The sequence below is a fragment of the Monodon monoceros genome, unplaced genomic scaffold (genome assembly GCF_005190385.1).
Source record: "Monodon monoceros isolate NGI ecotype Baffin Bay Population unplaced genomic scaffold, NGI_Narwhal_1 Super_Scaffold_1, whole genome shotgun sequence".
In the NCBI taxonomy this organism is placed as follows: domain Eukaryota; kingdom Metazoa; phylum Chordata; class Mammalia; order Artiodactyla; family Monodontidae; genus Monodon; species Monodon monoceros.
This window is the reverse complement of record NW_021703765.1, coordinates 36,942,261-36,968,740: the sequence shown is the minus strand read 5'-3', so window position 1 is coordinate 36,968,740 and position 26,480 is coordinate 36,942,261. Positions and strand designations below refer to the sequence as shown.

Below are 26,480 nucleotides of genomic sequence, written 5' to 3'. Positions count from 1 at the left end.
TGGGGGAATGGGGGCTTGTGGTCGGGGAGTAGAAGTTCGGATGTCAGGTTTCCAAGGTGGGCTACTTAGGTGTGATGGTGAGGTCCAGCCTGTGAGGGCCTGAAGTGAACAAAGATGAAGGTCATTGGAGTTCAGGAGTTTTAATCCCTTTGGCAAGGGATTGAGAAGCTTGGCTAAGTGTTCCACATGGAACACTTGCATCACATAAGTCACGTGTTGATAGGATTTAGAGGCCAAAGGAGGGTAATGATTCAGTTATCAAAGTCTGTATTTGTTTAGCTGAAAGGGCAAAACCCAAGTTAAACTACCTTAAGCAAAAATGAAAAGTTATTATCTTCTGTTAGTGAAAGGCCAGGGTGAAGCTTCAGAAGTATTAGATGCAAGTGTTAAAACTGTCATGGAGACTGCTTTCCTCTCTCTCCATGTCCGCCCCTCTCTCTCCAACTCTGCTGTTCTTGGGCCGGGGTCACTCACAGGCAGCCTTCCTCCACTAGACTTAGGGTGTCCTTGTACCTTCTCATCCCTGAAGGCACCAGGAGAAATCCCAGGGGTGGCCCAGATTGACTCCACCTGGACCATGTGTTAACCCTTGAAGTGGGGGGGGGGGATCAGCCCCCCACCCCCAAACACATTGACTGAGAATGAGGGAGTGACATGCAAAAACCATCCGTCCACCGTAGAGGGTGGTGCAGGAAGGAATGCAGTGAAGACATGAGGACTTCTCACTGCAGGCGCTGGGCAGCCCTGAGAACAGCCACTGCATGACTCTGTATGCAGAAGGAGAACCACCTGGGAGGCCTGCCCAAGGCCAGAAGCTGTTGTGAATCATGTGTGGTAGGGGGATGGGAGGAGTGGGGTCGGGGGTTGCAGGCAGTAGCATCCAGCCAACTTGACAAAGAAATTTGGCTTGTGCTGGGTTATTGCATCTCCAGCCCACACTTAGGTTTCCCCATCTCACAACTGTCTCCTCTAAGTGTGCTCTTTTCATTTCAGCCAGCTGGAGTTTTTCTGTTTCATCTTCCTGTTTGTCTGTAATGCTTATCTTGCTTTTCCATCTTGTCTCTGTGTGCATTTCTCTTTTCCTGGCCTTGCCTCAGGGTCGAGGAGGAGGAGGAAGAGGAGCAGCCAGTCACGGAGCCCAATTCAGAGGAAGAGAAAGATGACGATGCCCCCTGTCCGGGCACGGACAGGTACCGAGGGCTGGACACTCCCCGGCTCCCACCACAAGCCTGGAGTCTCCTCCCTAACGGATAGTTTGCAGCCACCCTGCAGTAGCCTCCTCCCTTCCTCACTAGCTCCCACCGGCAAACGTTTACACGGAGCCACAGAGTGACTAGTTTTATAGAAATAACTGAGCACGTTTTCCCTAGAGAACCGTATTTTTTACTCAGACGCTGCTTTGCCTAACCTTGCTTTATGGGAGACACACCCAGGAGCTTTTCTCCCCACTGTCCCCTCCCTCATTGAGTGCTTCGGCTCAGTCGGATTGACAGTAACTAACGGGATGTTCCTTTCTGCTCAGAAAACTTTAACCCTCTCTACAATGTAGGAAGAAGAATTCCACGTGTCCCCTTCTTCCTACTAATTTTACCAGTACAATGTTATCTATAATGTGTGGATGACTGCTGTAGGGATAATGCATTTTGATTTTTATCCAAATGGACAGGAACACTTTTCACCCCATGTAGCACAGAAAAAATTCCCAGCATTTATTTGCACGCCTAGAATAACTACCATAGCTCTACAGCCCTTTGGGGGAGTTTTCTGTCCTCCACTCACCTCTCCAAGGTGCATCCTTTCTGTCTTCGGGCAGTGTTAACAGACACAGGCACCTTGCAGATATGCGTACATTTTGTGGTATTTTCCCCAAATGATGTCTGTATGAAAAATAAAAATTGATCATGGGTAAGTTCATTTTCTGATATTCAAAAATAATTCTAGAACTGAAGGGTTCCTTCACTTGATTGATTACGCTGCCAACTGATATTGTTGCTGTTAGTTTTTCCACAAATAAGCAAAGTCAAAAGGATCGTGGATGAATTAGGGTAAAATCTTTCTCTTACCAAGTTCAAAGTTAATGTGATTCTTTGCTGCTGTGGCCTCATTCTTGGGGCCACCGGCGCACATAAAAGTTCTCAGACAGGCTCATTTGACGTGCTGAGATGCCCACCCCTCCCGGGGTCATGGAATCCTCTCTGAACTGATTGCTTCCCCCCATTGGAAATGTCTGGGAAGAAGCCAGCTGGATGTAGAGAGAGGAAAGGAATGACCTAGTGACAGAGAGTGAGGTGCATATTCCAGAATGAGATGGGGAGAAAGGTCAGCATTAACCAAGGGCCCCCGCGCATGCCGAGTGCCATGCTTGGGGGTAGTGACTTTAGTTAGGGATGCTCTGGGAAGGGGGGAGGTTCAGTTGACAGTCCCACCTTAGGTCAAAACTGAGTCACAGAAAATTTTGTGGACCCTCAATAAATACATCGGTGTGGCTCCACATGTGCTTCAATGTGCATGGTATGTCCCACCCACAGACTTTTCACCCTCAGGGACTCAAACAGTTCGGCAGTACCTACAGACCAGATGGAGGAATCTGGCCGGAAAGAGCAGCCTCCAAAGGCGTCCCTACTGACTCGTGCTGTCTTACAGCGGTAGATGGTGGTTTATCCTGTCCTCTGCAGTGTCTTTGATTATATGACTGATTCTGGAGGGTGTCTTCATCAGAGACGATACAGTTAGACTTTTCAGTTTTAGGAAGCAAAGGTGCGCATATTAAACACCAGGGTTTGACCTTAAACACGGTGATCATTAACATTGATCTGGATGTTATTTCTTCCCTGATGTCAACCTACTAGACTTAAAAGTGGTGGGAAAGATTCTGCTTACTTCTGTGGGCTTGGTGTCTTCCACTGCTTCCCCTTCCTGCTGGCTGCTTCCTTGTGTTTGCCCGCCATGTGTGCCCACCACGTGTGCCCCCTGTGTGTGTGTACCACCTTTGCCAGGCCTGCCCTGGGCACTGCAGTGTGGTCTCATCCCATCCTCCCCTTGAGCCAGGGAAACCTGTATGTCCCTGCCCTTATATACAGATGGAGCTCTGGATTTGAGGTAGGAAAAAAAACAGCTCACATCCCTTTCCCGAGTGGGCATGGCTGGGAGTCCAGTTCTCTGGGGAAAGGACTATGGTTTTGAAAACTGCGGAGTTTAATGTAGATTCTCCTGTTACAAAGGTAGGCTTCAAAATGTCTAAGTGGTCTAAATCCAGTCCCCTGAAGATGGAAAGTCTTCATAACTGTATCTGTGGCAGAATGAGGCCTGCCTGCAGGAGTCTAGACATCTAGGGCTTAGTGGTAGAGGAGGCCCTGAGGAAAGTGTGAACCGGGCAAAATGTGTCTTCACTCTGCCGGCCCCTCATTTCCAGCTCGTTGCATTTCTTGCTGGCATCTTTTCTCCTTCTTCACACTTGCTTTCCAGAAAGGATCTGAAAGCAGTGACTCTAAGTATGGGGCTTGTGGGATACCTTGTCCTCAAGTTTGGGTGTTTCAGGAGGAGGGCAGATCCCCTGTTTGATCAAGACAAAGAAATGAAGTTCAAATTGTGGAAATTCCGGTGCCGACACAACCAGTGGGGAGAAACTTGGGGATTGAGGGGCAGGTGCAGAAGAGCCTTTGAGGTTCCACTGAATCCCCTCATCAAGGCCCTTGTATGCTCAGAGGCCAGGTGGGTCTTACCCCCCAGATAGGCAAGCCCAGGGCGCCAGGATTATTGGGAAAACCGGGGCTTCTGGCTTTTATGCTGCAGGTCAAGAAACACAGCTGGACTCTTCAGTGAGCGTCCCTAACAGTAGTGAGCTTTGACGTGTCTTTTTCTCTTTCCTAACTTTTGCTCCCTCTCTCCCAAATCTCTTTTCCTCCCCTTCCTTCCCCCTCCTCCTCTCCTCCTCTCCTCCGTGCTGACCCAGGGTTGAGGCCACCCCTGCCTCAGAGCAGGTCCCCGCCGGAAAGGATGCTGCTCGCGAGAGTCCAGCCCTCCCCGCGGCCTCCAGTGCCTCCTCCCCAGGAAAGCAGCTCCCGACCGGCAGTGCGGCGGGGACCCCCTTGCGCAGAGGGTCCTCAGGGCCTGCCCTGCGGGCGCCCTCCACGCCCTCCCCGGCTTCTCAGCCCTTCCGCGCCGCAGCCGGCCCCCCGCAGGCGTCACCAACCATAGAAAAGCTGCCCTATGTGCTTCACAGCCCCTTCCACCTCTTCTCCTATGACTTTGAGGACTCGCCCTTGTCCACCAAGGAAAAGGAAGACGAATCCCAGCAGGAAAGCAGGTAGATCCGGCCCACGTGATGGCCTGTGCGAGGCTAACCCGGGGACGGTGACGCAGCGCCTTAGCTGCATCCTCTGGCTTGTCTTTCGTTCGCTGCGTTTGCGGAGATTCCAGTCAGAGCAGAGAGCAGTTGTGGTGTGAGCTCCCTGGCGCTCACTAATTACCAGTATGTAGGCAAAAGGCAGAAGAGAAAATTCCAGCTGCTTGAATTGAGGAGCTCTTGTGTTATAATGTAATTACTAAAGATGGATTTTTGAATTTAAGGTTTATAAAAATTTGCACAGTCTGTCAAAATCTACACATCTCAAGCCCATCTCTCTAGCACGGGCTCTCTTTTGATCTGCGGAAGGCAGCCAGGTGCTTTGTCAGCTTTCCAGGCAGCGTTTCGAGTGGGGTTTTCCTTCGTTTAACAGTTCCTCTGATTCTCTCCATCCGAGCACGTATTCTGCCTCCGAGCCTTACAACTTCCGGTCTTTCTCTTCCAATAGGTGGGTGTCTTTTCATTATCTCCTCTCCCTTTTCTGTAGCTTTCTGTTTTTATTCTAATGTATGTAAGTTTCTTTCAGACATTGCTCATAGCTTCACATGAGATGGCAAACAACTGCAGTTTGAATCACTTCACAGGCATTAGTATAATTACATTATTTAAGTATGGACACCTCAATGATTCTTATGCAAACCGGAGATGAGGCAGAGGGAGGGAGGTGTGCAGATCAAAAGGGCACGGGGAATTTTCAGCAGGTGCTTGTCAGCTTGCCTGTGTGCCTGCCCCTCACTGATGCCTGGATCAGGACCTCTCTGCAGAGCAGGGAATGGGGAACAGAGGGTTTGCATATTTTAAACAAGCAGTTGTCCAAAGTCAATAATAAAAGTCGGCATTGACTGATGGCCACTCCCATATTAAGAGTGATAATAATAATTGCTAACATTTATTGAGCATTTATTGAGAGCCAAGCCCTGTACTTTAAAGTATCACTTAACCCTGAAGAGGTAGGTTCTATTTCTAGCCCTTATATACGGTGAGGAAACTGAGGCACAGAGAGGTTGGGTAAGTGGGGAGTGGTGTCTACCAGAATGGCTTTGTACACCATCAGGAGTACGTGGCCTCCAGTTTGAACACCTCCAAACTACAAGTCCTCTACCAGTCTCTTTTAGGTCTAAAATTCTCAGTTACTGTGATCTTTCACACAGTTTTCATGAAATGCATCCAACATATAGCTCTCATGTTCCCCAAGAACAGTATCTGTGTACAAGTTAGGAGCTGCACATTTGACTGGAAGAAAAAATATCTTGGCAACCTCATCTTCCCCAGCAGGGTGGTGTTAGCCCAGGATGGTGATGGTCTCACAGCTTCTGACGGGGCTTTCCTGGGACCCAGGTCCCTCCCACTTGGTCCCCAGGCTTCAGTACCACTGACAGTCCTGGGGGATGAGAGCAATAGAAACATGGAAATGGACGAAACGAATATACACATAAATTGAGAAAAGCATCTGCATGCTTGTGAATGAAGATTGGCTTGGATTTCACTGAGAAAAGTTTACAATTTTTTAATTATTTGACAGGAGTTTGACTATTGTATAAATATCGTTCATACCAATTAATTTTCTGATGTTCACTCACTGTGGTTTTCAGAGGTCTGTATGGCCACAGATTTGACTGCTCAATGGTTGATTGAAATTGAATGGGTTATAACAGAGACCAACCAGTTAGTCATTAAAAAGAATTTTTTAAAAATACAAACACTAACACACCACTGTAAAGCAATTATACTCCAGTAAAGATGTTAAACAAACAAACAAACAAAACCCAAAAACGCCGTGTAGTGAATTGAGTGAATTGTATGATCCAGTTAGTTTGGCTGAAATTCAGAAGCAAAATTAGACCATGAGGTCGTTGAATTAATTGCTCAACCAGTAGAAAAACCAAAAGAGGGAGCACGACACTATGCTTGATATATTTCCATAACGTCATCAAAACATAATTTTAGTAAAGTAATCCTGTTAAAACATTCTCTGGGATGCCCACTTTTGATTGGGAAGGGGATGGTTTTAGATGTTTGCGTAGAATAACAAGCTTAGTGTCCAGGCAGCTGGGTGATGCAGGGCTGACGCTGGAGCCCAGGGCCTGTCTCTGAGGACTTGGAGGTCCTGGGCAGCGTCCTTCCCTCCCAAGTGGGGCCCACTGCCTCCTGCTTCTCTCGCTCTCTTCCCTGCTGAGCTTGTGCTCCCCTCTCTGCTGCTTGCTTTCTTTTGTATATTCTCATCCTTTGCTTTTCTGTCTTCTCTGTGGCCTGTGGTTTTGGGGGCCCTCTCTTTTAATTTTTTTATTTAGGTATAATTGACATAACGTTATATTGGCTTCAGGTGTACAGCGTAGTGATTCAATATTTGTATAATTGGGGGCCCTCTTGAAAAAATCAAACCAATACTCACTTGGAGAAGCAGTAAACAACCTGTTGGACAGGCAGAGTGTTGCGACTTTAAGAGATGAGAAGATGAGTGTCCAGAAACCAAGTCCCATGAAGGTGGTATGTTAACAGGGGAGGATGGTGGGGTAGTATTGTCTGCCTGCCAGAGTGCCTGGTACTTAGCACAGGCTGACACGTGATACCAAATAAGCAGATTAGAAGAGCAACAGCCAACACACCAGACTTAGCAACACAGGATAGATTTGGGATAATATAAGTATTTTATTTCCCATTATAATAATGTAATTTATTAAGGAAGACTGAAATTTCACCTCCGTATTCCAGTTTTAAAAATAGATGGCCTGGGCTTCCCTGGTGGCGCAGTGGTTGAGAGTCCGCCTGCCGATGCAGGGGACACGGGTTCGTGCCCCGGTATGGGAAGATCCCACGTGCCGTGGAGCGGCTGGGCCCGTGAGCCATGGCCGCTGAGCCTGCGCGTCCGGAGCCTGTGCTCCGCAACGAGAGAGGCCACAACAGTGAGAGGTCCGCGTACTGCAAAAAAAAAAAAAAAAAAAAAAAGATGGCCTGTTTTTTTACATTTTTCTACACGTGGTTTTTAACCTCTAAGAATATTTTTTTACAATTGTGATCAAACTCAATGCGTAATATTATATCTTGATGTTACATGCAGTATGTGTGTGTGTGTGTGTGTGTGTATATTTATACACACACACACTCACGTACACGTACATTATAAACATTTGCCATGTTATCACTTATAAATTGGCAATCATTTTAACGGTTGTGTAATCTTCCATTGACGAATGTTACATCATACTTTCTTAGCCATTCTCACATTGTTACCTGGTTGGGTAGTTTCTGGTTTTTTGCCATGATCTCAATGAGGCTCCAGTGAGTATCTTCCTGTGTGATATTTTAGTATATAAATAACCATAAAGTTATGTTAACGCCTCAAAAGTAGACCTACTTGGTCAAGGGGTATCCACATTTTGAGGTCAAATTGCTTCCTAGAATTAGCAATTCTAGGTTAGTTGGTGGGAGTTTATATTGGATTCACTGCATGGGGGAAGGTCTTTGTGCACTTATATCATAGTGACCCTTGGGGTCCCACACACTCCAGTACCGTGTCCTCACCAGTTTAGAAGAAGGAGTCGGCCCTACCTTGTAGCTGAGGAGGTTGTGAGGCAAAGCTCTGATCGTGATAGCTAAATACAAATAGATAGCTAAAGAACAGCTATTCTGAAAAACAAAGAAAACTCTAGAATTTTACAAATCCTGAAACTTGTTAGAGATGACTGGGAAATGATAAAAGCTCATTGGAACCTAGTGGCTGTAGTTTTGGTTCTAGGGAAATATTGGATGAAAACATCGAATACGTGCACCTCCAAGCAGCAGGCCAGCCTAGAAGTTCTGGGGACAGTTTCTCCTTGATCCTTGGGCATGTGATGAGATTATAGCATTTAATGGATGAAAATGATTCAGAAACACCTAAAGGAGAATTTTTAATCCGATGTTTCTTTAGCTCATCATCCGGTATTTTCTGCAGGCTTTGATGCAATTAATGCTAATTGTGTCACCACGAGAGGCAAGAAAATCTTCAGATTCAATTGAAAGTAATTTGGATTCTTGATTTATGTTAGCAACTAGTTTTAATGTACACTTAAAAAGAAAGGAAATATGAGGGTTTTATTTAAACCCTTTGTCATACCTGCTGCCTAATAGTTTTCGACTTTGGGAAATTTTTCTGATGAGAAATAAAACAAAGAAGTTACTAGTTTCTTCAAGTTAGGGTAATCACTAACAGTGCTAGCATTTCCAGACCTGTTTTTCTTGCAAAAATTAGCATAGTTTGCCACGTGTTATTCATTTATTGACTGGTACTCATTTTTCTGTCCCTTCCTGCCCCACAACTTAAATCTCTGCGTTCTCCAGATACAGCAACTTTGGCAACAACTCTCATCACTCCTCGAGGCCTTCGTCTGGATCCAATGTGCCCATCACCCTCACGTCACCTCTTTCACCTCAACAGGAGGCCGGGCTGGAAAGGTGGGTTTTAGAAGAAGCATGGTGATGACTTCCCTGTCCTCAAGTGAAGGGAATCAGTTTGATTAAGAGGGCCCAAAAGAAAAGTGTAAATGAAAAGAATAATCTGAAATATTTCCCTTTACAGAATATAGCCCAAAGGTAAGAATCTTTTCTGTCTCTTTCGCACTGTGAACTAAGTAAATATTTTATTAGAGGTGATATTTTATTGGTAATACTGTCTTATCTCCCTGCATACTATAGATAGGTATACCAGTTTGTTCTAAAATATTTAAATGTGAATGTTTCTATTCACCTCTTAAAAACTGTTCTAGATTTTGTGTAAACCGTGCAATTTGTCTTATACACATCAGTTTTCACCTTTGAATGATTCATTTTATGTAAATCAGGAGGTAGTGGGCCTGTTAAGGTGTTGTGTTATTAATCCAGGACCTACCAGAAGAGAAACAAATTGTATGGGTCCATGGAAGGAATGTAACTTGGCAAGAGTACTAATTAGACCACCAGAAATGAACTGCTTATTACTCCTAGAAGCGAATGATTGCACAGGATGTGTTTACAAGGGAAAGGTAAGACCTGTAATCTTAGAACAATTAAAAACAGGTACCCTTATATGGCAAGAGTGCTGAGTTAGAGAACACAGGCTAGGGTTCCAGCTCACTCAGTGGGAAGTTATTTAATCCCTGAGGGTAGATGCCCCTTATGCCAACCCTTACCTTAGAGGCCGGTTTTGATGAGCAGATGAACAAGTACACATGAAAGCCTTGTGTGAACCCCACCGTGTGGGTCCAGTGGGAAGCGACAATGTTTGATGATGAGATGTAACTTCCAGCAGCTCGTGATTGATCAGGTATTGAGACATGAGCGATTCACAGAAGTCATTTGCCTCAAATCCCGAGTTTAAAACAAATTCTATCTGTATTCCAAATTCAAATCGTCTCCTGTGCATTCTGAAGTGTGTTTTGCTGAGCGCTGCTGGTGGTTGGGGGTTTGGTTGGGATACAGAGCCCCAGGAGGAAGGGCTGTCCAATGGGGTTTACCTGGCCACACATCACCTGTAATTTCTAAGACGGTGCATAAATCCCATGGTGTCAAAATCCCAGGTTCCACAGTCCAGTGTGGTGCTGGGCTGGGCATATTTGGGCTCAGTTTGGTCTTGGTAATAAGGTAACAAGTTGATTACCCTGAAGACACTCTCTGCCCTTTACCCTAGGGCACCTCTTCTGGGGATCAGCTGAGGTTGCCTGTGCTCCCAGAGAGGTCACCAGTAAAGAGAACCCTTGTCCTATTAGATGTGAGATTTGGGGCTGAAGTGAGGAATATGAGAGCCTGACTGATATCACAAAACATACCTCGCACATGCTTGGCTGCCAGCTCCTCGGGAGCAGGGAACCAGGCTCCATTCATTGCTGTGCCCCCCATGGTACCTGGGGCTGGGCTGTGGCAGAGTTGAAGTATCCAGGTGAATTATCCACTCATTGGTTGGAAAACAGTTTGGAGGTCCCTGAAGTTGAGAAGTTACAAGGATAGAAGGTCTGCAGGTTTCCCCAAGCCCTGGCCTTTTGGGGACATTGTTCCCAGGTCCTAACGGAAGCCCCAGCCTCAGCCTACTGGAAACCCAGGTCCAGTTTGGGCTGTTCCAGGAGTGCAGGCCCCTGAAGGACTCCTGTCTGTGTCTCTTTCCCTGCTGGGGCTGGCTGAGTGTCCCCTGGGGTTGCTGGGGGATTAAATGAGGGAGGAAGGGGCTGGTTTGCAGAGAGGATAGAGTGCCCTGGGGGGAGGCTGGTCTTCATCCTAAGGCCCTGGGGCTTTAGGGTTTTGAAGCAGCTGGTGATGCTCTCTAATGTGTCAACAGTGCAGAAGGAGCCAGCGGGGCGAGGCTGCAGAGACAGGGACCGCCAGAAGCTGCCTCTGAGTCTGACAGAGGTGACTATGACCGAGAAGCGCAGAGGCCTTGGGGCTTGAGAGGATCAGCGGGTTGGCTGCTGCCGGGAGAGTGGGAGCAGGGGAAGCAAAGTGAGGGTTCAGGCTTGCGGGAGCCTGTGGGTGTTAGAAACAAGGAACTGAGGTAGAAGATACTGGAAGAGAAGCAAATCGAGGATGGAGATGTTCATCTTGGGGCACGCAAGGCCTGAGGGGTCTGTCTGACACCCAGGGAGATGCACCAGGAGCTGGGGAGGTGAGAACTCAGTGGTCCTCGGCTTGAAGAAGGCACTGGGTTAAGATTCCTTAGAGGCAGCCTGCACGCTGAGACCCAGTCACTGCAGACAGCAGGGGCCCGTCCTGTTCTCTCTTACTGTGCACTTCCGCCATAGGAAATTCATTACATCCACTGTATCCACTAGCAAGGAAAGCTTCCAAGGGTTCCCTACTTCCTTGCCATTTGCGTGATTTTTTCAGCTATCACCATCTGCAACTTTGGAAAACCATGTGATGGATCATTTGAAACATCAGATGTGCCATTTCATTAAGGCCAGGAAGCCACCAGGCCTGGCTGCTCATCACTTCTTACTCTCGCCTTGCTAGCTTATGTTTTGTGACTGTTAAAAAAAAAGAAAAAAGAAAAATCAAAGGGGCCCCAACTCCAAATCATATTTGTATACTACCACCCAAGCATATTATGTCAGTTGTATTTATGATAATGTATATTTTCATACAGTTTATTTTTTTCTTTTTCCTATTTAATAACTGGATTCTTTGGATGTCACCCATAATCCATTTTTACATTTACAAATATTTTCTGCCTTATTAAGATACATGATTGTTTTTACCGAGGTATATACTTCAGTAGAGTCTGTAAGATTTATCATTGGGGTGTTTTATAATACCCATACTTATTGAAACTGAAAAGAAAACTCTTAGGAAAAACATTGAGCTATTATGAACAATTGCAAATTTGCAATGAGAACCCACATGTTCTGTCAGAACACTCCTGGCTAATAAACAGCATGACAGGGCCCCATGCAGTACCGGGCAGTTCTAGAAATCCTTTCCCTTGATTTGGAAGCAAGTCTTACTTCTCTGAAGTCCTAGGAAAATCAGGCCAACTAAAACACTCCTTCAGGCAAGTCAGCCCGATTTGGGACTACAGCTGGGCATCACTGTGAGTTTGGAGTTTTCCATCTTTTTCCCAAGCATATTAGTGTGTTGGATGTTAATAAAACTCGGAATGATAAATCAACCTAGAAAGGAAAAACTGAAGAAACAATCTATAAATTAAATCAAGGCAGGGGTATTAAAACGAATCCATCTCCACATCTCCTAGTACAGCCTCATTTATAGGGCTCTTTTCGAAACAGAGAGTGTAGCATTGATTTTCGTGAAACTGCAACTTGAGTTGTGCCCAAACAAAACAAAATAAGAAAACCGGAACTATTTGCAAAAGCCCTCAGGGATACAAGATGCAACTGTCTAATGAAAGCAGACTTTTAAAATGCTTCAATTTTGAAAACGTGATTTTTGAGTGGAAATGTTCTAAATATTTTCTTTTTAAAAGAAACAAAATTACAAGACTATTTGAACCATTCACGTTCAAACATTCAAATGAAACAAACGAGCAAACAATAATCACAGCACAGTCACTGCGGCTCTGGTCAGAGCTCATCCTCTCTCCATCCCTGTGGCGCCATCCCCATCTGGTGGCCTTTTCAGAAGTGGCAGCTGGAGGCTTGTCTGGTGATGTGACAGCAGTTACGGAGGGAGTTTGGGGGAATGGTAAGTCTAGTGCGGGGGGGTTGAAGGTGCTTTGAGGCGGGTCAGTCTTTGTGCTGGGGCTAGGAAGTAAGTGCTCTGGGAATGACGCCCCCCCTGGAGTGGGGGGGGATGAGCAGGTGAAGATGCTGAGAGCTCAGTGGGTACACCTTGGAGATTTTAGGAGGCCAGGGAGGACTTCCCTGTAGACCTGGCAGTATGTGCCATAAGCATTGACTCTGCTCTCTTTCCCCCTTACAATAGCGCTGTTGTCTACTGTAAATGGCAATCACCCGCCTGTTTTACAGACTAATGTCAGGAGTCCTTAGAAGTTTGGGAATTGTCTGCCTTGTATAGTCGTCCCAGCAGAGTTTTTCTGACTTCCTGGAAGACTATAAGCCCAGATATTAGTAGTGACACTTCCTTTGGGAATAAATGGATAATAAGGGATGAATAAAGGATGCAACTTTAAATTCTGTTGTATTACTGTTCATATGGGCTTAGCATGTATTGTATACACAGTATAACATTTGAAAGGTGTGAAGGGGTGCACAGTGCAAGTGAAGCTTCCTCCTACCCAGAAGCAACCACTCCTAGCAATTCCTTATGTGTACTTCCAGAGATATATTACGTTAATATCAGCATATATGTGTTTAATATAGCTTTACACAAATAGTAACACACTACACAAACTACTCTGCATCTGGCTTTTTCACTTAAAAATATATCTAGGTTCTTTTTCCACAGCAATACTTGTAGCTTTTGCATTCTTTTTAATACTTTGTTCTCTGGGTGCTTCTTCATATACCTAGTCCTGTAATGATGGGCCCTAATCTTTTGCTATTACAAACGATACTGCAGTGTAATCTTTATCCATGTGTCTTTTTGTCCATGTGTCATTTTGCACATGTGTGATTATCTCTAGGATAAAAGCTCAGAAATAGATTTAGTAAGTCAAGTTTTTGTATTTCTAAAATTTTGATTGAATTTTGCCAAGTTGCTCTTCGTGAAGATTGTACCAGTTTTGGTTCTCAACCACAGGTGTGTGAGAGAGCATTTCTTCCCACACCTCTGCCAAAGAGGTGTTGTTCAACTAGTCAACCATTTTCCCCCAGTAGTGAAGAGTTGTGTGTCATTAACATTTAAATGTGCATTTCTTATTATGAATGTGATTCAGCATGATTTCATATGTCCAGGTACCTTTCCTTTTCTGTGAATTTTTGGTTCGTGATCACTGTTCTTTTCCTTATTGAGGTATACAGGTTCTTTATAAACTGCAATAGGTGAACCAATTATTTTCCTCAGTCGTTGGTCTTTTTACAACATTTATGGTGTTTTTACCACGCAGAACGGTTTAAATTTTGGAGTCAAGTTTATTAATCTTTTCTGTCTTCTGGGTTTAGTGTTCCTTATGAGGACAGCCTTTTCTCCCGTGGTTTCTTCTATTATTTCTATAGCTACAGTTTTCACATGGAAATATTTTATCTGTCTGGAAGTTATTTTGGCATATGGTATGAGGCAGAGATCCAAGTTACATTTTTTCACTTGTTTGAGTACCATTTAGTGAACAATCCATCATTTCCCTATCGATTTGTCATATACCAACAGGAATATGGGCTCGTTTATGTGTCTGTGCAAGCTGTTCCCATAGGAGCATTTCCCATCTCCTCTGGTGCCCACCTTCTCGGATGGATCAACTGTTTGAGGCCGTCAGGAGCCCCCCTTCCTCCCGGTTTTTGGAATATGACTGTGTCATGTGCTACCTTGAAATAGTCCGTTATTTTTGTCATATGCTGTTGTGGGGTTTTGTATGGTGATTGACTGTGCTGCAATAAAGAGAATGGGAACATCTGGGGAAGCTGGGACCAAGCAGCTCGGACGAGGAGAGTGGGAGCCTGCTGTACTGAGCCCAAGCCCCCCTCACTTCCTGTGACCCCCTAGGACACCTGTCCCTACCACTGATATCATAACCCCTCCCTCTGAATGAAGGTCTCCGTTTCCATGCATTTCCTGCCTATCTTCGGTTACTTTCACTCTTGTAGTTCTTAGCTGCTTGCAGGCCCAGTGACCATTGCCCCGAGTATAATTTGCTGCTACCTGTGTCTCCCTCATCCTGATTTCCTCCTCCACGTGGACTGCTCTGTATGGGTGTCTGGGTGCTTGTGTCTTTCTGTTCTAGCCTGCTTTGGCTTTTATTATTTCTGGCCTTTGCTAGTATCTACGTATGCCTTGAGGTTCTACTTGTCTGGTTTTCAAATCACTGCTTTTTCCAAATATATGATCCATGTATTTTTCTGGATCCCAAGCACTTGCTGGCTGTGTTCCATCTCTTGGTCTACGCAGTACTTTTTCAAACATTGTGTCAGTAGAGTTGAGAGCTCCATTGTCCAATGGGCTCTAGTTAAATTTTTATTTTTAATTTATTGTTTTGAATTTTTGAATTTTATTTATTTTTTTATACAGCAGGTTCTTATTAGATTGGGATTGACATATATACACTAATATGTATAAAATGGAAAACTAATTTATTTTTAATTTAAATTGCTCAAAGTAGATTTTAAAAAATATCAGAGACGATCCTGATTAGCATGTAAAGTGGGATAAAAGGCATTGCCTTTCTTTGTGATCACAGTTAATGGCATAGAGCCCACAATGGCCAACAGAAGGAAAAAGATACCAACAGGGACAGATTCCCTACGGTTCAAACCAAGAGGCTGTGTAGCTGTGTGCTCCTGGTGCTGTACAGCAAGTGAATTTCCTACTCGCCTGCTGCTAGTTCCTGATAGCAATCTTGTTACAAGCAATGAGTTCCTGGAAGGCCCAATGTGGTCCTGATTAATCCATTGTGCTACATCCAGAGCGCACAAGAGGAGACGCACTGGTCCACTGATGGAGTGAGTTTACAGTTGGGTCTGGCTCCCTGATGGCAGCTTCATACAGTGACTGTGGGCATTAGGGGACCTGGGCTCTGCGGTAGCCCACGTGGGTTTTAGATCCGACTTCTTCTCACCGTTCCTACTACCGTAGATTTAGTCCGAGATCTGTGTCATGCCTGGACTATGTAGTGCAGTGATGTATGTCTCCCATCCTTTCTGAAATATGGATCTGACATTTCCTGCTTAGAAACCTTGCCTCCCGCTACCTATCTGTGAACCTAACCTGATTAACCTCATCTCTAGGATCTCTCGCGTTTGGGTCCTGCTTGCACCTTGCAGCTTCATCAGCCATCAGCGTCCCCATCCTCACTGTACTGCAACCGCACACAAGTGCTACCAGGCTCTCCTGAGGCCCCTTCCTTCATGTTTGCTCTGTCCTCTGCCCAGCCTCCTCCTCTCTTCATTCAGTCAATTCCTTCTCATCCTCCAGGATCCAAGTAGGTGACATCTGTCTGTAAAACTCCTCTGACTTCCTCAGGCAGAATGAATTGTGACATTCTTATGGGCTCATATACCTCAATTTAAGCTCTCAGCCCTTTGAATCATTATGTGTTTATCCTTCTGTTTCTAAAATAAGGGTCACAAACGTACAGTGGTCTGAGGGTAGTGAACCTGGGTTCCACAAAGCCATGGGATAAAGATGGTTCACATTTCTGGACTGGCCATTTTTTTTAAAGATTCAGGAATCCTTAAGACAAGCAGGACTGGAGAATCCACATACATGTAAATTGTAAAGATAAAAGTGTTTGCTTTTGCAGGGAAGCACTTTCTGCTCGTCCTATGTTCCTTTTTGTCAGCCTTTTGGCTGCTTCGCTATTGGGCGTCTCCTCTCCACATCTCTCCAGCATGAGATTCCCTATTCCTCACTGCCCTGCCCCCTACCTCTTTGTCAAATAACCAGGCGAACAAATGTATGAGCAGTTTTAATCTCTTCTAATCCTGTTTCCTTCCTTTGGAAAGTGGGGTTAGAATAGATTTTTTAATTTTTAATTTTATTTTTTTGGCCACGCTGTGCAGCTTGCAAGATCTTAGTTTCCCGATCAGGGATCAAACCTGGGCCCCTGGCAGTGAAAGCTCCAGGCCCTAACCACTGGACTGCCAGGGAATTCCCAGGAATAGATTTTTTTAAATTAGACAATTCTCTCACCCTTGTTTACTTAAAGGGTATCTATAGCAACCTTAAGAGGTATATACTGTAATTTTGTTTGGAAGTGAGAACATTGTGTGTGTGTAAGAGAGGCAGGTGAGCTCTGTAACAAGGAAGTGCAAATATCACTCATCAAAGTACTGCAGATAGAACAGCTACACAACAGACCTGGAGACACTTACAGTTGTTCTGTGCTATAAACTGAGCCCTAGCCCTGCGCCATCATCCCTGCTTGGGCACCTCTCCCAGTGGGACAGCCCCCAACGGCCAGGTTTCCAGTTGTCGTTGGCTACAGTGGTTTTGCACTGGCATTGTAAGAAGATCACAGAGAGAAAATGGGTAGGAAGGATGGGGGAGATTTCTCCTTCAGAAAATGTTTCTGGGTCCCTGGTCCCATTTCCTTGCTCCTTCCCACAAAGCCAGGCCACGAGTGAGTAAGCTTTACTATTATAGTGGAAGAGACTGGGTTTCTGGGTTGATTTTGGAAAGTGTGTGTGTAAACACACATATATAGATAGAAATCTAGATAGATATCTAGATAGATAGAGATAGAAACACACACCCCTTCCTACCCTTTTTCACTTTCTAGTCTTTGTACAATGCTAGTGCAAAACCATGGTAGCCAGTGACAACTGGAAACCTGTTAGGTGCTGTGAACGTGCGTGTGCGCATGCGCACACGCACGCACACATTACATACTCATCCATTTCATTCAGTGAGTGTTTATCAGGTGCTCACAGTGTGCCATGAGTGCTGGCCTGGGAATCCAACATTGATTGAATCAGACCCTGTCCCTGACTTCATCGAGCTTACACTCTAGTGGCAGAAACAGAAGGTAAGCAAAGCATCAGCAAACGGTATTGTGAAGAAAATGAACCGTCATAGAAGAACTGGAGAAAGAGAGGCCGTCAGTGTGGGGAGCCCAGCACCGGTCCTCCATCCTCATGACTGACACCTCCAGTAAGAGGTCTGGGAAACTGAGTCACCAATATAAGGCAAATTGCACTTTGTCCCTAGGTTTGCCTGGTGGGAGGGCGAGGGTGGGGAAGGGAGGTAAAGAGGGAGATAAGAAAATAGAGTGATTCCACATCTTTCTTCAAGTCATGATCCTGAAGATCTGGAAGAGTTGGGAGATTGTGTTTGGAAGACATTTGATGTTCAGAGGAGAGGCGGGCATGCAGGGGAGGGGTAAGTTGGCCTGGAGTGGAGAGGGAGGGGGACGACTGGAAAGATGGGCTTCAGTGCGAGCCAGCAAGGCCCAGAGACTGCAGGACATAGGAGGGGCTGGTGGCAATCAGTGCTTTTGGAAGCTGTCAGGAGAAATTATAAAGCCTAATCGAGGTGGACCTGTGACAGGAGAGGACTGACCTCCTTCTGGCTGGAGGACTCACTTGGTCTTGGACAGTAGGGTGGGAAGTAAGAGGGAACTGGCAAGAACTGCTGTATGCTTGGGCTCAGGGCCTGCAGAAGGGGCAAGTGGACAGGCTGAAGCATGATGCCAGCCAGGCATGGAGGATGGCTTCATGCTTTATGCATGAGCCAGCACAGTCCATGCGATAGCCCGTGGGACCAGTCTCTACTGCAGCTCTGGGAGCCCTGCTGTTTCCTCCTGTGGCCGGGAAGCTCAGACCTGCACCAAAATGGTGTGTGACAGGCCGGAGAAGGAGAGCAGAAGGAACCTTTAAATCCACATCCCCATCTTTGATGACAGCTGTCTCCAGGATTGTAGCAGTGACGATGAAGGAAAGTTGCCTGTTTCTTGCGGCTGCCTCTGGGGCTTGCTCATTTCATCCTGAAAGCTGGGATGTGACCCTGAAGGTGTGAAAAAGGTTCTGCCATTTTCTTGTTTCAAGGCAAGCAAAGTGCCTTTTATAACCGGGCACAACCCAGAGTTACCTCTTGTCCTGTGATCATTAGGTTGGGTCACCCCAGTTTCATAGCCAGGTTGTAAAGACAGCCATTCTGCATCATTGAATTACCATTTTATTATTATTATTGACCTCTAAGTCTTCATATTAAATTACCTACTTGTGAATTAAGTGATACTTTCAAATATCGATTTGTGAACTTAGTTTGGGTTTTGTTAATATTTAACCAGAGATTATAATTTTTTAAAATAAGAAATGTTGAAGATTTGCTTCTTTCACAAATAAGATTTTACTTAACTCAAACTTACCAAAGGAGCATTTATTTTTAAACAGCTTTTGCTGTATACTTGACATACAAAAAACTGCACGTAAGTTTTTTGTTTGTTTGTTTGTTTGTTTGTTTGTTTTGCGGTACGCGGGCCTCTCACAGCTGTGGCCTCTCCCGTTGCGGAGCACAGGCTCCGGACGCGCAGGCCCAGCGGCCATGGCTCACGGGCCCAGCCGCTCCGTGGCATGTGGGATCTTCCCGGACCGGGGCACGAACCCGCGTCCCCCGCATCGGTAGGCGGACTCTCAACCACTGCACCACCAGGGAAGCCCTGCATATAAGTTTTGACATATGTTTTGCCAGTGAAACTATTACCACAATTGAGATAATGCACAAGTTCATTACTCTTAAGCATTTTTTTCATGCCCTTTTGTGATTATGGCTGCCCCTCCCTATCCCCAAGCAACCATGGGTCTGCCTTCTGTCATTATCGATTGGTTTGAATTTATAAGAATTTCATGTGGGCTTCCCTGGTGGCGCAGTGGTTGGGAGTCCGCCTGCTGATGCGGGGGACGCGGGTTTGTGACCCGGTCCGGGAAGATCCCACATGCCAGGGAGCGGCTGGGCCCGTGAGCCATGGCCGCTGAGCCTGCGCGTCCGGAGCCTGTGCTCCGCAGCGGGAGAGGCCACAACAGTGAGAGGCCCGCGTGCCGCAAAAAAAAAAAAAAAAAAAAAAGAATTTCATGTAAATGTAATCGTGCAGTAAGTACTCTTAGAGAGGGGTTGACTTCTTTCAATTAGTGTAATTGTTTTGCGACTCCTCTATTTTGTTGCATGTTTCATTAGTAAATGCCTTTTTATTACTGAGTAGTACTCAGTTGTATGGATATACTACAATTTATCTGTTTACCTGTTGATGGACATTTGGGTTGCTTCCAGTTTTGGCTATGAATAGTTGTGTACAAGTCTTTGTATGGAAATTTGCTTTCATTTCTTTTGGATAACTACCTAGAAATGAAATGGCTCAGTCATATGGTAGGTGCATGTTTAGCTTTGTAAGTAAGTGTTAAGCTATCTTCCAAAATGGCTGCATACCAGAATAATGTAGGCCTCATAAAATGAGATGAAATATCTTTCCTTCCTCTTCAACTTTCTAGAAGAGTTTGCATAGCATTAGTGTTATTTATTCCTTAAATATTTCTTAGAAGTCACCAGGGAAACTCTCTGGGAGTAGAGTTTTCTTCATAGGAAAGTTTTAAACTACAAATTCAATATCTTTAATAGATGTTTATCTGATATCAATACACATCAGGTCATGTATTTCTTCTTGAGTGACTGTTAGGAGTTTTTGTCTTTCAAGGAATTTTTCCATTTCATCTAAGTTGTCAAATTTATTGGCATAAAATTGTTCAAAATATTCCCTTATTATTCTTTTAATATCTCTTTCAATCCTAAAGTTCATAATTTTTGTCTTCTCTCTATTTTCCTGATCAGTCTGGCTAGAGGTTTATCAATTTTATTGATTTTAAAGAATCAGTTTTTGGTTTCACTTAATTGTCTAATATTTTTGTTTTATGTTTCATTGATTTCTACTCTCTATATATCCTTTTTTTCTACTTACTTTGGGTTAAATTTGCTCTTATTTTTCTAAGTTGGAAGATGATGCCATTGATTTGAGACTTATTGCCTTTTCTAATATAGGCATTTAGTGTTGTAAATTTTCCTCTACGTATTGCTTTAGCTGCATCCCACATATTTTTAACATGTTGTGTTCTTATTTTCACTTAGTTCAAAATGGTTTTTAATTTCCCTTTTGATTTCTCCTTTATCCACGGGATATTTCAAAGTATTTATTTAGCTTATAAATATTTGTGGATCTTCCAGATCTTTCTGTTATGGATTTCTAATTTAATAAAACTGGGGACAAAGAACGTATTTTGTATGGCTTGAATCCTTTTAAATTTATGGAGCTTTATTTTATAGCCCAGAATATGGTCTATTGTGGCAAATGTTCCGTGTGCATTTGAAAAGAATATGTATCCTGATATTATTGGGCAGAACATTTTGTATGTTTTATATTTAAATTGGGTGGAATTAGTTATATATTCAATGTGGGTTTTGTTTTGTTTTTGTAGACAGCATATTGTTGAGTCTTGCTTTTTTATTGAATCTGACCATCTCTGCCTTTTAATTGGGGGTGTTTGAGCATTTATATGTAATGTGATTATCAATTTGTGATTGATATATTGTTGTTATGCTTACTTTAATCAATCTATTATCTTTTAAAGGTATTTAAATAATAATAAATATGCTTTGTATTTACCTATCTTATCTTTTCTATTGCTTTTTATTTCTTTGTGTAGATCCAGATGGCTATGTGGTGTCATTTATCTTCTGCTTGAAGGATTTTCTTTAACATTTCTTGTAGTGCAGGTATACTGATGGTGAATTCTTTCCATTTTTATATGTCTGAAAAGGTCTTTATTTCACCTTCATTTAAAAAAATATTTATTTATTTATTTGGTTGCACTGGGTCTTCGTTGCGGCAGGTGGGCTCCTTAGTTGTGGCATGTGAACTCTTAGTTGCGGCATGCATGTGGGATCTAGTTCCCTGACCAGGGATCAAACCTGGGTCCCCTGCATTGGGAGCACAGAGTCTTATCCACTGCACCACCAGGGAAGTCCCTCACCTTCATTTTTGAAAGATATTTTTGCTGGGTAGAGAATTATAGATTGACAGGGGTTTTTTCTTTTAGTGATTTAAAGATGTTGCTCTACTTTCTTCTATCTTACATTGTTTCTGACAATAAACATTCTGTAATTTTTTTTGTACCTCTGCATGCAATGTGTCTTTTTTCCTCTGGTGGATAAAGAGATTCTCTCTTTATCATTGGTTTTAAAATTTTGATTTTGATATGCCTCCATATAGTTTTCTTCATGTTTCTTGTGCTTGAGGCTTGTTCAGATTCTTGGGTCTATGGGTTATAGTTTTTATCAAAATGGGAAAATTTTCAGTGTTTATTTCTTCAAATTTTGGGGGTACTTTTCACCTCTCCTTTGTTTTGATGACTTCAATTGCATATATATTGAGCAATTTGAAGTTTTACCAAAGTTTATGGGTGCTCTATTGATTTTCTCCAGTCTTCTTTTGCAATGTGTTTCATTTTGAATAGTTTCCATTTCTATGCCTTCAAGTTCACGATTTTTTTTCTCAAGCGTCAATCACCTTTACCACTGAATTCTTTTTTTAAATTGAAGTATAATTGACATACAACATTATATTAGTTTCAGGTGTACAACATAATGATTCAACATTTGTGTACACTGCAAAAGGATCACACCATAAGTCTAGTTATGATCTGTCAACATACAAAGTTACAATTGTTTTCTCTTGTGATGAGAACTTTTAAGATTTACTCTCTTAACAACTTTCAAATATGAAGTACAGCGTTATTGACTATAGTTACATTCCTATGACTTATTTATTTTATATCTGGAAGTTTGTACCTCTTAATACCTTTCACCTATTTTGTCTAACTCCTAACACCCCCTTCTCTGGCAACCAACAATATGTTCTCTGTATCTGTGAGTTTGTTTTGTTTGTTCATTTGTTTTTTTTTTTTTTAAGATTCCACATATGAATGAAATTATGTGATATTTGTCTTCCTCTGTCTGACTTATTTCACAAGGTCCTTCTGTGTTATCACAAATGTCAAGATTTTATTCTTTTTTATGCCTGAATAATATTCCATTTTGTATATATACCACATCTTCTTTATCCATTCATCCATCAGTGGACATTTAGGTTTCCACCTCTTGACTATTGTAAATAATGATGCAATGAATATAGGGATTCATATATCTTTTCAAACTAGTGTTTTTGTTTCCTTTGGACAAATACCCAGAAGTGGAATTTTTGGGTCATATGGTAGTTCTGTTTTTAATTTTTTGAGGAACCTCCATACTGTTTTCCATAATGGCTGCACCAATTTATATTCCTACCAACAGTGAACAAGGGTTCCCTTTTCTCCACATCCTTGTCAACACTTGTTATTTCTTGTCCTTTTGATAATAGCCATTCTGACAGGTGTGAGGTGATATCCCACTGATAATTAGTGACATTGAATATCTTTTCATGTGCCTCTTGGCCATCTTTATGCCTTCTTTGGAAAAATGTCTATTCAGATCATCTGAACTGGGCTCTTTTTTATACCTTTCATGTCTTAACATGTTCATAGTTTCTTTAACTTCTTGAATCTATGGACTATAGTCATAATAACTTTTAATGTTCTGGTCACCTAGTTCTATCATCTGGTCATTTCTGGATTGTTTTCAATTGATAGATTTTATTTCTTCTTTATGGGTTGTATTTTCTTCCTTGTTTGCCTGCCTGGTCATTTCTTAATGGATGCCACACCTTGTAAATTATCTTTTTTTTTGGATTCCTATAAATATTCTTGAGCTTTGTTCTACGATGTGATTCATTCAGAAAGTTTGATCCTTGGACTTCCCTGGTGGTCCAGTGGTTAAGAATCCATGCTTCCAATGCAGGGGGTGAGGGTTCGATCCCTGGTTGGGGAACTAGGATCCCACATGCCATACAATGTGGCCAAAATAAAATAAAATAAAATAAAAGTTTGATCCTTGCAGGCCTCATGTTTTTAGCTTTAGGCAGGACCAGAGCTATGTTTATAAAGTCCAATAGTTTACTTCTTACAACTTTAACTGATGCTCCCTGACCCTTTGGCTTCTGCTTCTCCCAGCTACATATTCTCTCCTTGCTTTCCAGTTTAAAGTCCTGGATGCACGACTATGATTAGCTCGTCCTTCTGCACCAGAAGCCTCACACACCGCTAGACAGCTTGCCTTTGGATGAGCTACCTTTGGGGCAGGAACCCACTCTGTATTCACTTAGCTGTTGCCAGGGGCACGGGGTCCTATGCAAAAATCATTATCTCAGCAGGTCTTCATCATGTATCTTCCCTTAGAGAATGGGCTGGGGATGTAGACACATATAGACTAACATATACAGATTACTCTGACTTAATACATCCTCATTATTCAGTATCTAATTGATTCATTAGGTGACTAGTCATGCAGCTCTTCTAAGTGCCAGGATGCAGAGATGAATGAGAAAATAGGATCTGACCCAGAAACTTAGACTGCAAGAGGAAATATAATAACATATATGGAAATGATGAAGGCCAAATTTAGGGTAGTGGTCATTTTTAGGAAAGAAATGAAAAAAAATAAATATTTAAGCTGAGACATGTACTGTGGCAAGTACTACAGGAATGGTACTTTACTAAGTACCCGTGGTGTGGGGACAGAAAGAATATAGGTCAATGTGGGGGCTCTGGCCTGATGGGCCTGTTTAAAAGCTCAGCTCTGCTACATCCTAAATTTAACTTTGCTGTGCCTCAATTTCCTCATCTATAAAGGAGATAATAATAGAACTTAGTACAAGAAGTTGTAGGGATTAAAAGAGCCATTTTGTGTAAAATAATTGGCACCGTGTATTGTCTCCATAAATGTTAACTATTATTATCAACCATATTTCAGTGCAATCGAGTTCCTGTTCCAGACGTCCCAGCAAGGGAGGCTTGAACCAGATGGGATTTCTGGGGCAGTTCCTGGAGACTTTTACGGCCAAGATTAAATACTGCAATTCCTCTCACTCAGAGTATATCATCCACTCCCTTGCAAAATCTCTCTGGCCTCTGGCCACCTGCATTCTTATGTGGCTTCATTTGGTTGCAGCTGCCTTGGGTGTAACTTAGATGACTTCAACTTTCCAGGTGCACTCCGGGTGGCACGCAGTCCTGATGATGGACCCAGCTTGTAGCCATGATGGGAAGGTTCAGATCAAACCCACATCCCACTCTGGCCCCTGAGGCTGAGAACCTCAGGCTGGAACTCCCCTGCATCTGTAGAGTTTAGACTCCCAACATAAAGTGATGTGTGTTCAGTGTCTACTGTGGCCCAGATGCTGTCCTAAGCAAACTCATGGGTACACTCTCATGTAAACCTAATAGTACTTCATGAGTTGGGAGTATTGTTATCGCCATTTTACAAACAGGTAAAGTGAGGCTCAGAGAGGTAAAATGACTGGCCAAACTCAGGTTTTCTCAATCCAAAGCCTTGTGCTTATTCCTTTACACCCTAACTTGTCCCCAGACTGGCCAAGATTAAACAATGCAGCAACTTCCAATCCCTACAGGCATTTTCCTGAAAGATTGAATATGAAAGATAAAAATCTGTTGAAGATGCCTTTATAAAGAGAAAAATTCACCATACTACCTTGAATTTTGGTGTTTGGGTATTTTCTTTTAATTTTTTCTAGCAATGATTTGGGATATTCCCTTTGTATGGTTTGAATGCATTCCAGCATTGGTATTATAGGTAAGCTTATTTCCAGAAATAGGATTTATAAGGCCAGGGTTTATACTCTTACATGTTTGGCTTATCTAGGTAGAGGGAGATCGAGGGGAATTTAATTTATTAATATTATATGTATAACTCTTTGTTCCCAGTATGACCAAAGTAGATTATACGTTCATGAGGCCCTTTAATTGCCCTTTCCTGCTACAGGAATCTGTGTTAGGGCACCCAAAAGAATGGATCTTGAATTGTAGAAGGCATTTGCTGCATTTTAGGAAAAGAGGAACCAGTCTTCATTGCTTTGCATTAGCAGCTCACATCTCAGTTCTGAAAGGAAAGAGCCTCCACGTGTTGTCAACACTGCCTGCCTGTGTGTTCACTGATATACACTGGCCTCAGAGCCAACACGAGGTCTGCCTTTGCAGCGTCTCAGTGGACAGGGGATCATCTGCATTCCCTTTCCTTAGAGGCACCCAGGAAGGAATGACAGCATCCACTAGATAAGATTGAACACTTTTTACTTTCTCAAGTTCTAATACTATTCTGATTTTAAACAAGCTCCAATATTCTCATTTGAAACAAGGAAATGATGTTAATGAATGATATAGAGAAGCTTCACTGTGACCTCATTAGTATAGCCACTAATGACCCATTATTAAGTTACCATGCATGAAGTTTTCTTGAAACAAGCTGATATATTTAGAAGAACAAATTTAAAGTCAGAAGCATAAGGGGAAATGGCAAGGTCCTTATTTTGCTCCTCACCCAAGAGCTTCTCTCTCCTCGCTCTGAAAAGAGAACTCAAGAGATGAAGCTGCTGATCCTTACGAAGACCACCACACAGGGCAGGCTGGGAGCTGAGCTAGAATCAGATTCGCCTAAAATAATTGTCCTATGTAGGGTACCTTATTTTTTGTTTTGTTTTTAAATTTTGTAATTGGACATAACTTTTAATGTTCAGCTAGCTTGGGGCTTCAAAGATATTTTATATTAACTGTGAGCTATTTGTCTACCCAAGGACTTTTGATTATTAAAGAGAAGTGGAATGAATTTTAAAAATGTATTCCAGGCTTACAGAAAATTGTAGATAATTACAGAAATTATAGAGCAATAAAGAACATTATATATAAAATTGAAGACTTCATCTCTTTTCTTCTTCTCTGGAGATGACCACTACCCTGAATTTGGTGTTTACCATTTCCATATATGTTTTTATATTTTTCTAAATATCATGTATCCCTAAATAGTGTGTGGTTTTGCTCTGCATGTATTTAAACTTCATAAAAATGATAGCATGCTGTTCATGTTCTTCAAACTACTTGTCACTATCAGTATATTGTGCTTTTGAGAATCATCCAAGTTAGTCCATATCACTGTATTTCATTCATTTGCTCAAGTATAGAGTATTCCATTT

The 26,480-nt window shown here is 43.0% G+C and overlaps 1 protein-coding gene across 4 annotated transcripts in view; it reads left to right on the top strand.

The window, feature by feature from the left end:
* Positions 1-26,480, top strand: part of FHOD3 (formin homology 2 domain containing 3) — a 497,516-nt gene that overhangs the window by 344,587 nt on the left and 126,449 nt on the right. For 3 of the 4 annotated variants that reach the window (XM_029219969.1, XM_029219976.1, XM_029219986.1), the window contains one exon: positions 8,666-8,779. In XM_029219969.1, the coding sequence (XP_029075802.1) occupies positions 8,666-8,779 (114 nt within the window). Of the gene's footprint in view, positions 1-3,952; positions 4,307-4,718; positions 4,794-8,665; positions 8,780-26,480 lie in introns of all 4 variants that reach the window. The other variant, XM_029219995.1, reaches the window with a different exon arrangement.